The sequence below is a fragment of the Mycena indigotica genome (genome assembly GCF_014461135.1).
Source record: "Mycena indigotica strain 171206Taipei chromosome Unknown Mind.scaff0007, whole genome shotgun sequence".
In the NCBI taxonomy this organism is placed as follows: Eukaryota; Fungi; Basidiomycota; class Agaricomycetes; order Agaricales; family Mycenaceae; genus Mycena; species Mycena indigotica.
In genome coordinates this window covers 1,883,705-1,897,146 of record NW_023503006.1, presented here as the reverse complement: position 1 = coordinate 1,897,146, position 13,442 = coordinate 1,883,705, and the positions used below count along the sequence as shown (strand labels likewise).

The 13,442-nt window shown below is 48.6% G+C and overlaps 3 protein-coding genes across 3 annotated transcripts; 1 reads left to right on the top strand and 2 right to left on the bottom strand.

The window, feature by feature from the left end:
• Positions 1-6,443: 6,443 nt before the first annotated feature.
• Positions 6,444-7,696, top strand: MIND_00832400 (Smg4-UPF3 domain-containing protein; the record flags this gene model as incomplete). Its single annotated transcript, XM_037364992.1, has 5 exons — positions 6,444-6,715; positions 6,775-6,884; positions 6,936-7,031; positions 7,077-7,154; positions 7,206-7,696. Exons 1-5 carry the CDS (start codon positions 6,477-6,479, stop codon positions 7,694-7,696), a joined length of 1,014 nt encoding a protein of 337 aa, XP_037218234.1. The 5' UTR covers positions 6,444-6,476.
• Positions 7,697-8,476: 780 nt separating this feature from the next.
• Positions 8,477-10,650, bottom strand: MIND_00832300 (Type I phosphodiesterase nucleotide pyrophosphatase; the record flags this gene model as incomplete). The annotated part of the gene is made up of 12 exons (XM_037364991.1): positions 8,477-8,761; positions 8,818-9,246; positions 9,297-9,358; positions 9,410-9,494; positions 9,541-9,598; positions 9,645-9,694; positions 9,743-9,829; positions 9,882-9,921; positions 9,971-9,988; positions 10,046-10,059; positions 10,108-10,198; positions 10,274-10,650. The coding sequence occupies 12 exons, from the start codon at positions 10,648-10,650 to the stop codon at positions 8,477-8,479; spliced, it is 1,596 nt and encodes a 531-aa protein (XP_037218233.1).
• Positions 10,651-11,609: 959 nt separating this feature from the next.
• MIND_00832100 (Cyclin-domain-containing protein) lies at positions 11,610-12,919 on the bottom strand (the record flags this gene model as incomplete). Its single annotated transcript, XM_037364990.1, has 3 exons — positions 11,912-12,919; positions 11,786-11,857; positions 11,610-11,732 (listed from the first exon to the last, which is right to left on the bottom strand). Exons 1-3 carry the CDS (start codon positions 12,647-12,649, stop codon positions 11,610-11,612), a joined length of 933 nt encoding a protein of 310 aa, XP_037218232.1. The 5' UTR covers positions 12,650-12,919.
• Between the last annotated feature and the right edge of the window lie 523 nt (positions 12,920-13,442).

Sequence of the window (13,442 nt, the reverse complement as noted above, 5' to 3'; positions counted from 1 at the left end):
TTTCGCGGGCACTCCAAATCAAAATGTGTATTACTGAGGAACTACCTGTATCGCACACGCTCGTTCTTCAAGACATTGGTTCATCCGCAGAAAGTGTGAGCATTGTGAAGGAGTATTGAATGGTTAGGGAACAATACTTAATTCCGCGTGATGTAGACTCGGAAAGGATTCAGAGCTTTCGAGGACTTCCGACATTGGAACCATGTTTCGGAAAGCGGACCCACCAATCCTGTCACGTGTGTCCTCACTTCTAGGAACGGACATAGCGGAAGGTGCATCGCACGGGAAGTTAACGAATGCGGGGCTCGGACCACTCTTGTCAATGACTTTTCTCATTTTCGCTGTCACCCGGAAATGGGAATTTGTGGAGCAACTGGCTCAGACAAACTCTGTGCAGAAACAAAAACCTTCCGCATCGGCGAGACATGCCCCGGCCAACGTTATAGAAGGTCCAGTAAGAAGGAGCAAAAACACCAAGACGCTTGCAAGTTAACGTTCGCAGTCATTTCAGCTGCTAGCACGTTGCTATGACCCAATTGTCTCGTGAACCTGCAGTCACCCACTCAATAACTCAGTGTAACCTCTCGATATCTAACAAACTAGCAGTTTGGCGGCGACTTCATTCACCTCTTCCGCCGAAACCCAGCGTCTAACAGTGACTTAGGTTAGCACAGACCGCCCGGCTTGATTCTTCTTCTTCTCAGGGTGCGGGACTCTTCAATACAGCTCCCTCGAGTTGGGTCTCACTTGGAGCATCCATCTAGTAACTTACACTCTCGTATCCTGGGTACCGATTGAACTACCTCAGTTCGCCTGTTCATCGCTGCCACCTCAGTCATCTGCGTCTATTCTCAGCAGATACGCGACGACTAAATTGGATTTCCGCCTGGATTTTCCTCACTACTTAGACATGATGTGTGAAGGCATTAGGTCCCTGCTCTCAACCTGCCATCGTTCTCTCTCTTCATTTCCTTCCGCTCGAGGCGCCTTTTCATTCTTTTATGGAGCAGACTGATGTTTCGGGTAGCGACTTGACCTGGTGGAGGCCTGCACTACCTAGTCGGGGCACAAGTAACTTGCTGTGGAGTTGTCTCCTCACCCTCACGCTCTGTGTTTGGACAGCGGTCCATTTAAACATCCCAGGCGCCGGAGCAAATGCGGGCATGCATCAACGCAAGCGCAAGATATGTTGGGTTTTACAACGCATGGTTGCACCAGAGACCGTCACCTTCACGGCTTGGGATCAGTTCACTACCGCAAGGCGGTTGATCGACCAAAGAGCGAGAATCGAAGGAATCCGTCGTGGGGTGGTTCAACGGCTTGGGCTCAGTAAGGTTAGTCTTGGATGTTTGTTCACTAACCCACCAAAAAAAGAGAGACGACTGGGGTTTGGTCGATGCATTCTATGTCGTCATGGGCGGATATGTGCTCGATCTTAGCGTCAACGACCCCAGTGATCGTTTCCTCCCTTCCGAATTGAAGGAGCTAACGATAACTGCCGATGGCTTCCTCTTGTTGAGCGAGCACTATTCCCACCTCCTCCCAGTACTGTAGTATTTTAATCAGTTCGTCAGTCACGCGTCACACAGGGCTCAAGCCGACGAAAATTTTTCGTCAGTCACGCATATCCGGCAGAAATTGGCCCCAAATTGGTCCATATATGGTAATTTTCCGTCCGATCCGGCGCCTCCGGCGCCGAAATTCCCTAATGGGGAAGGCCTGACGAAAGTTTAAGTTCGTCGCACATGTCACGCAGGTTGGCAGGTGACGAATTGACACCTATAGTGCACCCTAATACCCTCTAGTTAGAGGGATAGAGGGGGGTACTCTCTCCCTCTAACTAGAGGGGGTTAAGCCAGTAGCGGGCACCCCCGCTAAATATGGCTACCAAGGGGGGTCTTGGTAGCGGGGAAAGAGGCCCGGAGGCTGCCATCACCCTCCCGGCTGCCTCCCCGCCCCCGCCTACTGTGCGCGCTGCCTGCCGCCGCCCCCATGGCCTCGGCGTCGTCGTCACGAACGTGACTTATGTCACCGATCGCTGATTGACGTCGCCGCCCGCTGTCGTCGGCCACGGAGCTTCTTGCCCGCCGGTGTCAGGCACCCCGCCGCCACTGTCAAATAGTCCGCCGACGTCGTCCTCGACGTTGCCCTCGATGGTGAGCCCAATTCTTCATCATTTTCCATCAAATAAATTAATTTCTGATCAAACTTGATGATCACAACACAATGGCGGTGTCATCATTGCCATCCACTGATCCCGCCCTCCCCGATGCCCGCCCGACGCACCCGACGCCCCCCAACACCTCCGGACCCAAAAATGGAAAAGTTGCGGAATGTCACGAAAACCGTCCCAGTACAAACCGCTAATCAATATCTTTATTCGTTTAAGAGATATTAATAAAACTCATTAACTCAATATTGTCATTAACTCAATCATTAATGTTGTTAACTCAATTGTCTGAATTTCACCATATCTCTCTCAATTCTTCATTGATCTCTTTGATCTCAGTGTTCCTTAATTCTTCTAAGGCTCTCAAATGACTCCATCTAGTCTGAGAAGTGGTGATCTAAAGATAGGCTCATGATCAAGCATTAGGTATCCTTGTGTGATACCTGACTATGTCAGTCAGTACTTCATATTTCCAAATGAGCTGAATATATATGGTGCTGACCCATGCTTGTAGTACTCTAATGACCTCAATATCTTTACTACAGCTCTATATTCTATATAAAATTGTCCATAGCAAATTTTGCTATATAGGCCTTGAAGCATTCAAACTTTACCAGATTCTATAGGGGAATGGGTTAGAAGTATCAGAGAACTTCAAGGAACAGTTTTCTATCCAAAAATAGCTTATCATGTTAGGTGAAATTCCAGAAACTCATATGTCACTCCTTCAGGTGTCACAGGTGGCATACCCATATTACTCAGGGATCTGGTCACAGATAAGCTATTGGAAGGCATTGGGCTGTAGAGGGCCTTGTATTAATCATTCAGCATAGCTACATTAGTCTTTAACACCAGTCTTGGGGAAGGTTAGGCTGTACTCTTCAGAAGTGACTGATGTCACACAATGCTATATGGAAGATTCCACTCCTAGGGGGTTTGTTCTATGGTTTAGATGTGGTAGAGAAGTATATTTAGATATCTGGAATGAGTCTTACCTCTATATATGTGTTGTAATCAAGTATGTCAGTGGTTACACCAGAAGGTAGGGTTGGGATACTAGCAGTGAAAGGGACTGTCCGCACCAAAACACTTGCTCAAAATAAATTTCAAGTATGATCTAAGAAATTGGTATAGGCTGTTAGGGGACTTCAAATTAACCTTAACAGGGCTTCAACTGCTGCCATAGCTATACCAGATGTTGTGCAATGTTGTAATCAGTGTTATCTATACTCAATCTAGTACATCTATAGTTCTGGTACTTAGAGGTGTAGAGACAGATCCTCCAGGGCAGTTGTTATGGATCTTCACACCTTCCAGAAAACCCTCTAACCTTCCCTATATCTGCCCTACAGCTTATGATAGGATGTACCCTAGAGCCCCTGTAATGCAGTGTTGTCTGCTGAGGCTGTGAGGCTATAAATCCATAGAATCATTTATATCCACATGCCCTACAAGGATAAAGTTAGATCAGGATTATCCATCTAGTAATCATAAAGATATCAGTCATTTGTTCCATGCCTTGGGTAAAACATACAATTTATCCTACATACAATGGGTATACAATGACTCCTTAGCTTGATACTGTAGATTGTATTCCCCTAGGATATTACCTTCAAGGTGAGCCCCATATTACCCATTTCCACTAAGTATATTTGAAGATACACTCTAAGTTGGGATGGATCATTTTCCAATGATGGGGTCATATAGACCTAATTGGACCATTTTACAGATGGAAACCTCATGAAGAAAGGCTGACTAGTGATAGTTTCAAGCCCACCAATGTTTAGATCAAGCCCTAGCCATTGTGCAGTTGAATTGAGTTAACAACATTAATGATTGAGTTAACAACAATATTGAGTTAATGAGTTTTATTAATATCTCTTGAACGAACAAAGATATTAGGTAGCGGTTTGTACTGGGATCATTTTCCCAACATTCTGCAACTTTTTCATTTTTGAGGGTGGAGGGGTCGGGAGGCATGTCGGGCGTGTCGGGCGGGCATCGGGGGAGGGCGGGATCAGTAGATGACATCAATGACACCGCCATCATGTTGCGATCATTAAGTTTTGTCAGATATCAATTTATTTCATTTGAATTGATGAAGAATTGAGCTCACCATTGAGGGCAACGTCGAGGACGACGACGGCGGACTATTTGACAGTGACAGTGGGGTATTTGACAGCAGCGGGGACGGCTGACGACAGGGCCGACGACAGCGGGCGGCGATCAGCAATGTCAATCAACGATCGATGACACAAGTCACGTTCGTGACGACGATGCCAAGGCCATGGGGGCGGCGGCGGGCAGCGCGCACAGTGGGCAGGGGCGGGGAGGCAGCCGGGAGGGTGATGGCAGCCTCTGGACCTCTTTCCCCGCTACCAAGACCCCTCTTGGTAGCCATATTTAGCGGGGGTGCCCGGTACTGGCTTAACCCCCTCTAGTTAGAGGGAGAGAGTACCCCCCTCTATCCCTCTAACTAGAGGGTATTAGGGTGCACTATAGGTGCGAATTGATTAAAATAGTACAGTAGTACACAGGGTCGACATCCAGGACAAGAGCAAAGCCGGCCTTGTTGCAAAAATCATAATCATTGTGCTGCGTGGTTCTCTCAGTCGTCTGAATCAATTTTTTCAATCAAAATCTTCCGACGAGCCTGCTCGAAGTTGTGACATTCGGATACTCTATATTCGCGCTCCTCACCACTTCCCTATGGTTTCGCAAACCGATGGATGTCGCACGCCCCACTCGCATCTCTGTCCAAGAGGATCCCAGATGGCGAGAAGTTTGCGCTGACATGTATATGTGCAGCTCCCTTAGTGGCCAGATGGCAGCGTTAGCGAATGAACAAGACGAAGAAAAGCTCGCGGAATATATGAAGGCTCGGTCTGAAGCTGAATGGATACGCGTCAATACCATTGACAATCCCTCTCAACAAAGTTTCAAACGTCCCACTGGCAATCGCTCAGGCGTCGTCTCACTTGACGTCTCTCCCAAACACCCACTCAAAGTGGCCATGGAGCACCGCTCTAACACTCCGCTCAGTGTGTTTCGCCATAGTCGTCATAATGCAGGATCAGCACTGCTAGATTCGGATGGGCCCGAGCAGAATCTTGTCTACACTGGCCTATCATTCAGTCCGTCTTGCGCTGCAACTTGGAAGAACACTCCGCTCAGGGAGCTCCCCGGTTTACAGCTCACGTTGAGCCGTTTCGATATACGCCGATGGCAGCTAGCTTGGAACGCAATGCGGGCCAACAAGTCTTTGCAATTCGAGCCCAAAGAATATTTGGTCACTCGCGCCTCCAATGTCCCCAACGCGCCTTCCTGGGAGGGTAGCCCATACGCCCGAATTCTGGCTTTCGTCTTCGCTGAAGCCATTTTTGCAGTCATTTTCGGTACCCTTGGTTGGAAGTTCGCCTCCCGCCCTGCATGGGTGCGAAATGTATGGGTTGGGCTTTCCGGTGTCAGTATCCTCGCCTGTCACGGTCTTTTGTTTCTTGTCTCTGGTGGTTCGATGCATTGGACCAAGATTAAATGGGCCTTGACGGTGATTGCGACGATCCAGTTTCCCGTCCGCGTCTGTCTGGTCATGTTGGCCGTTTGGAACATCGGGTTCCTTCCTGACGGCGTCTACCAAGTGCCTCAATGGTCGTATTATTTTCCACATGTTTGCTGAAGACATTTGAGTTGTTGGACCAGAATAGCATGATGTACTGTACGGAGAGCTAATGTACTCGTGGATCTACCATCGGGATAAATGGGGCATCGATCGAGACCGTCCAGTCTAAACACAAGGAACGAGAGTAATTTTCGTTGCCTTCCAAGTTCCCACCCTGCGGGCTCTGACAAAAAGACGGATAACAGTTGCTGTGAACTGCATCTAACCCAGACCGCAGAGTCAACGCAAATCCTGAAACACTGAACGTTGGCGCCTATTTCCATCAGAACTCTCAAGTCTTAAAAAGCATCGACAAAGAAAATTGCATTGGAGGTAGTAGCGATATGGTAAAGCAAATGACTGGCAAGTGGAATCTAAAAGAAGGTGGTCAGTATAAGAATGAGAGGACGACGGAGGAAGAAGAAGAAAGTCAGAATTGCAGAAGGAGAATCATCAAGTGGACAAGTCCAATATGACTGTTGAGCTTGATAATGTGATATGTTGTTCATCAAGGAGAGAGCCTCAGAAGGCCAGGCAAGAGAGCAAGTACTCACCAGAAGTTTGCATCGTCGTGGTGAAAAGGAAAAAAAGTGATGACCGTGACAGTCACATTTGCTACTACGTCACGTTTACGGATCGGCTCCGTCAATGTCGACCTCCAAGCCTCCACCGACCAAGTCGCGGAAGGAGCGCGAGCGGGAGAAGAAGGAGCGCCAGTCACAAGCTGCCGCGACCGCCGTGCCGACCCCAACTGAACGCCTGAAGATCGTGGTCCGCCGCTTACCACCCAACTTGCCAGAGGAAGTGTTCTGGTCCAGCGTCCAAGAATGGGTCACCGACGATACTACCTCATGGAAGATGTTTTACCCTGGCAAGCTGCGTAAACGGTACATATCCCACCCCTTCGAGCGCCCGAATCATCAGAGAGTAACCACATCGCCCAAAGCCTGAACAAGGAGAGCATCTCCTCCCGCGCGTATATTCTATTCAAAACCGAAGAACAACTCGCCCAGTTCGCCAGAGACTACGATGGCCATCTCTTCCGCGACAAGGCTGGTGCGTTTGGGTATCATCGCTCTCGCTTTTGCTATGTCTAAACACATCTAGGAAACGAGGCTTATGCGGTAGTGGAGTTTGCTCCGTACCAGAAAGTGGCTTCTGAGAAGAAGAAGGTTGATGCCCGCAGTGGCACTATCGATAAAGGTGTGCTCATGTTTTACGAGCTCTAGCACTATTCAACGTTGGTAGATGAGGACTATATGTCGTTCCTCGAGTCTCTCAAACCTCCAGAAGGTGGCACTGAAACTTCGTCACTGGAGGCCCTCAGTCAGTGCAAGCAGATCCATATTTTAGGTCTCCGATTTAACCATTATCTAGTTGCCGCCAGTCAACCTCCCCCACCTCCCAAGACGACCCCTCTTCTCGAAGCTCTTAAGGCGGAGAAAGCCGCACAGAAAGAGAAGGAAGCTGCCGCCCGCCAGATCGCTCAACAGAAGCGCGAAGAACTGAAGAAGAAGAATGCTGTCCAGGCACAGGCGAACGGTGCACCGCTCAGCAAGAAGGCTGCGAAAAAAGCGGCAGCAGCAGCACAAGCAGCCCAAGGGTCATCCACCAACAAGTCGGGCTCAAGTGTGACCGCTGGACCTTCACAGCAAAAACCCACTCAACAACAAGGTCCCGCCAACAATAAACAACAACAACCACCCAAGGTAGCCAAGGGTCCCAAGACAGTAGCAGCACCACAACCTCCACCTTCTACACCCGCTGCCAACGGAAGTGGTCAGCCTCCAATTGTGATCAACGACTCTGCCGCCCCCAAAACGGACTCGTCCCGTGATCGGCATCGGACTCGCATCGCGCCAATTTGAAGCAGCACTAAGCGGTGCTGGCGTTGCACCTGGAGAACGTAAATCACGTCGAGAAAGGGAACGGGAACGAGTAGCGGCCACTTCCACAGCAGCAGCTGTACCTACATCAACTGCAGAAGAAGGTCCTTCCAGTCCGAAGAAGGAGAAACATGTCCGCCGCAAGGGGAGTGATGCCGGAGTAGCTGTATCGCCCGTCGTGCCCGGAAGCTCTACTTCATCCGTTCCAGCCCCAGTTATCATCCATCGTATCGACGGTGATGTCCAAATCCAACCACAACCACAACCACAGCAGCCCCCACAAGCTGGATTGATCTCCGTCAATATCCATGCCCTCACGAATAACAATAGTCGTGGGAGCGGTCGACGCGGTGGCCGAGGTGGTGGACCAATTCGCGGACGAGGCGGAAACGTTGTTGGAAATCGAGTCCATGGAGGGGGCTAGTCATCTCCTCTGAGCTGCCTTTCACAACTCAAAGTCGAACACGACTCCTGACAGCATCTGCAACCTCGATGATGATGACGTTACAACTTTCCGTCCCAACAACCCAGGCGGTTACAGCCGCATTTTGCGCCAGCAGTCGGGACGACAAAATGCTCGTGCCAATGCCTGCCTGCGCTTTTCCCCTGACCGCTTTTCGCTCTATTGCTTTCACGCCACAAGAACACAGTGAACAGAGGTTGTTCTTAGACATTCAATTAGCTGGTACATACAGTTGTGTGTAAAATCGTGCTATCGTATCGTATAAAAAACAGACGTACTTGTCTAACTTTATGCAAAATTCAAAAGTACTTGTCCCAAAACGCTGTAGATCCGTTGGTTGGCGCAACTTTGTCCACACCCAACAACCGCATGACTAAACTGTAGATTTGCACATTCTCGAACGGCTCCATCACATACGTGTCGGCAGACGTTGAATGCCAGCCTTTGTTAGGTCGCGATAAACCGAAAATGCGCTTCAAGTGACTTGAGCGACCTTGATGAAGAACTTTGACGACAGAAGAGAACGGTCCGTGGGCAACAAACATCGCCTGCATGGAATGTGCGGTATTGTCATAGCCGTGGTTCTGTTATCAAGAATCACTGTCAGCCTCCGAGAGAAACAAGAGTAAATATGACTCACGCCTTTGCTCATCCCCACATCACCCTCCTTCTTCGATGTCAAGACATAACCGATCTTGGGGACCACGTAAATCGGGGCAATGCGCTCATTGTTTGCAAAATGCCATCTTTTCGGCATCTCCGCCTTCGTGAACACCTCGAATTTCCGACCGCCATTCTTGGCCGACTCGGCACGTAAGAGCTCGAGATTGTGGGATACGTTGGCCGAGGCAGAGAACCGCAGACCCATTGCTGGCCAGCCGTCTTCGTGTTCTATCGAGGCGTAACCAGACGAGCCGAGAATATCGTCCATGTAGATGAGCTCTGGATGGCTTGTGTCCGTCATACCATGATCAGAAACGAACACGATGTCGACGATTTCGGTCAGGTTACGGGCCACAAGGGCATTATGGAGGTCTTTTGCGAAGATATCAACTTGTGCGAGGGTTTTCTAGATATTCAAGTTAGGGAAATCATGCCAAGTGATAATCGACTGCATACGTTCACGAGCGCAGACATTGGTCCTGCTTTGTGACCAGCTTGGTCTAGAGAGGGCTCGTATGCTGGATGAAGGCTCAGATGGTAATTGAAAGTTGCTTCCAAAAACAACTGACCCATAAGGAGTTGTGGTCGGGTTTCTAGAGGTAAATCAATCCACGCAAGAAGTTGGTCCAGCTTCTCCGCGAGAGGTACTTTGTCCTGTACTAATGATCAAATTGATTGAAATCCACTTATTGGTCCAGACCTTCCAGGGAACAAAATATGTTGAGCTTGCGCTAGAGGTAGTCTTGGGTGGACCCGGCCTGATTGGTCAGGCCCATATACTTCTAATACACTCTCTCGACGCACCACATCAGGTTAGCTGTGATGATCTTGGCCTTTCCAGCAGTCTCCCACATCTAGTTCTTCTGATCAGTAGAAGTAACCTATCAAATGAAAGGTCGTACTGGTTCGCCTAGCCACCATGTCGGATTCCAAACAGACGAGATTTGATTGTAGTGGAATTCAGAGTTGGAGATCGGGTCCCAGAAATTCTGGAAATATGAAGAAGATAAGGGATGGTTGGGACAAAATAACTGAGCGCACATTGCCAACAATTCCATGCGATTCGGCGTATAGACCAGTCCTTAGTGCTGTGAGCGTGAAGGTATACACGAGAGTAGAAGGTCCCGCACATTAATGCCCAATGATTTCTTTGGAACAAATTAATTATATCAGTTGGGGCGGGGAACCCTACACGGCGAGCTTACGGGAAAGTTAGAGTCTAACGAAAACACTTAGTGTTACATCGGCAAACACAACGAGAACCCACAGGAAAGATAGGTATGAGAGATTTGGCTCGGAGTCCCTGTTTGCTGATATCGAGAAGGTGTGGGGTTAGACCTCGGTCGAGGTAGTCTGCCCTATTGGATTTACGTATTGTCAGTTGGCCAAAAACGAGGCACTTGAGTTTAGACGCGTCAGCTAGAGGAGCTCACCGGAGCCCGTCGATGGAGACTATCAGCACCGTCCGCTTGAAGTCGTGCGTTCCATTGGACCGCAAACCGTCGCCGTGGAAGAGTAAGTTTGGGTGAGTGTCTTCTGGACGGTGGTTGTTCCGGTTGGTGAGGAGAAATGTGCGCGCCGTTACGCCAGTGATGAGTAGGAACATGAGCGCGACGGCAGAAAATATAATTTTCTTGCGAGACCAGCCACGGTCTGTGTCGAGGTCGTCAAGTTCGGGCTCTGTTTTCCAGTCTTCCTCGGCGGGATTGAAAGCATCTTCAGTGTTGGACAAGAGCCCTTTGCGTTCTTCTTTGTCCGACTTTCTAAGAGGTTTATAAGAGGCAGAGCGAGCTGAGCCTGAGGAGCTCATGGTCGGAGTCGAGAGCAAGCCTAATTGAATTTGAGACTCGGAGCGTGACCGCAAATCCATTTCCTCTCAACTTCCATCCGTCAGTAAGTCCAAGCTGTCTTCTTCTCGTGCTGGGTCTTAGCCATACGAATAGTGGATACATTACGCGCCTCGACATCATCCCTGCCCAATGGTGCACCACAAACTGCGTCAACATCGACACCTGGTGTTTCTCCAGAACTCGAACAGACTTTGTCCTTGCTCTCTTCACACCGTGCTGTCCTCGGCTACATACTCATCAGCCGCGGACATCCCGTGAGCATAGTCCGACATGCAGGCGTCGTCTTCGATGGCGAGCAGGGAAAGAAATATGCTGCAGCGATTGGCAAGATCGTAGAGAGCGTTCAATCGGGGCTGGAGGAGGTTCACCCTGGCGAAGGAGAATCGGTGCGCTCCTGTCAATTGGAATATTCTTTGTGATTATGACACTAAGTGCAGGAGGACTTGCGATTTCTCAGAATTCGGACAAAACGGCATGAAATAATGATTTCGCCTGGTGCGTGGTTTTCTGGCGCGAGTCGGCTTTTATCTGGCTCACCAGGACTTTCATTAGACGACAGATATCTTCTCGCCGTACTGCACGACCCCTCAACATGAGGTTTTCATCCGTCGTCTTCGCATTTCTCTGTACATCTATGGGACTATCTGTATCTACGACTTTGACAACCCGCAAACACTCTAAGGGGTTCACTTCGCTCGTCGTGGGACATGAATCATTAAGCCGTAAATCGCAGCCCAACCAAGACATAAACAGCTATTTTATAACTGGACCACCTTGCGTACAGGTGCATACTTGTCGCAAGTATTCTCGAAAATCGTGTCAATATCAATGCTTACTACTCCTCGATAATTCGCAAATGAGTTCCAAGTCAGTGAAGCGAAGACACCTGGTTCTACGCTAAACCTCAGCTCGCGCGACATTATTTCGGCCAATTCTTGACCAAGTTTCTAGCCCATATGCCAATCTTGAAGTCGCCCTGGTCCGATGGTATCTCGACCATTGCAAGATGTTCTAAACTCTGTCGCAGTATTGGGAGTTGAGCCTATAAGAAACAGTCAAGGCCAGAGACAACTCAACCAAGTTAGAGGGACCGACCTGGATTGCCTTTGCGACATCTGATGACATGTATGCAATCTCGTGCAACGAGTCTGAAAGTGCTTTCAAGTCCTAAAAGGTATTTGCTTCAGCTGACGAAACCAGAAAATAGAAATAAAAACATACATCCCGAGTAAGGGTCCTTTTCCCCTTGGCGACTACTTGAATTTGAGAAATCCATCTCCGGGCTTGATCATTCATTGCTTGCACAATGTCGACTGCTTCCTTCTCCCCATATTCACTCCCTTCCTCCATCTCAATAAATTCTTCACCACGGAGGGGGTCTCCAAGTCCAAACCATGCCTCCAACCTTTGCAGATACTCAGCAGCTGGGGCCCGTTGTGGTCGAATATATGAGAACCACAGTGCCTCCTTAGACCCTTCTTGTTTGTCCCTATTTGCTGCTTTGTGTATTTCTTGCAGGAATATATTTCCTCCATCCACACCTATAGACAGACCACCTCGAATTGCACCCACTGGAGCTGGTTCAATCTCCAGAAGCTCTTTCAATGATTGCCCCAAGTCGCTTGGTGTTTCTGCTCGTTGGCCAGGTGGCTGATAAGTTTTCCTGAACTGAGTGGTCCGCCCAAGAGTTTTTCTGGGAGATGGGAGAAGCAAGAGTTCATCATCTGTACTGAGTGCCATCCAGGTCTCCTTGGTAGTTCCCATATTATAGCCTATGAGATCAATGCTGCTGGAGCGGGAACGAGACCTTGCATGCATTGGGGAGATAGGATAGGAGATGTGGGCTGAAGCAGATATCACCATAGAGGAGGTTGACAGTGAAGGCAGAGAAGCAGGAGCCATTACTTTTCCATTGGGCACAGATTGAGTGATCACCAGCTGTGAAGAGCTAGCTGACATATCCAAGTTTACAGCTCGAAAAGAGAGATTCAAGTCCTGCTGGTGTAAGGGAAGCATTAATATAAATATGTCAGACTTGAGAGAGAGAGAGAGAGAGAGAGAGAAAATTGAAATATAAAATGTAGAAAGGAAAAGTTCAAGTTTTGAGGTGAAAGATATGGCATATTACAATGCAAGATGTAGCAAGAAGGTAGAATTGAAAGAGACTCATACCTTCAAAGTGGAAATGTAATAAGGCTTTAACCTGTTTCTATTAGTGTGGCCACTTTGTTGAATAGTGGTTATAAAGGAGTATGTGACTCTTAAGTCACTGTTGATCTAAATCACATCGATAGTGGCTAGCCCTAGGAAGCTCCTGCCAAGGATAGGATAGAAAAGAGTTTTAGGCCAAATTTATGGAATCCTCTTTTTAAGGGCCAAATCTAACCAAATCATTGAGACACAGTAAGCAGCTCTTTCCTATAAATGATGTTTACTGAATTTGACCTCAAGTGCTGACATGACTGACAAATCCAGCCATGTTTAGTAAACAATATCAGCCATCTATGCTGCAGGCCAGAAAACTACCATTTTAGACAATACCATAATGCTCTGAAACTATTTTTTACAGCTAGAAAAATGTTTTTTAAGGTCAAAAATGTTATGGATAATGTCAGACTGCAGGTCGGGCCATGCAAGGTCTTCTCCTAAGAATGCGCGCCCAGAACAGAACAGACGGATCGTCGGGCCCACGAGTACGGCGAGCGGAGTAGATTGAAACCGAAAGGGCCCGTTAACTCGGTCCCTTGTGCGG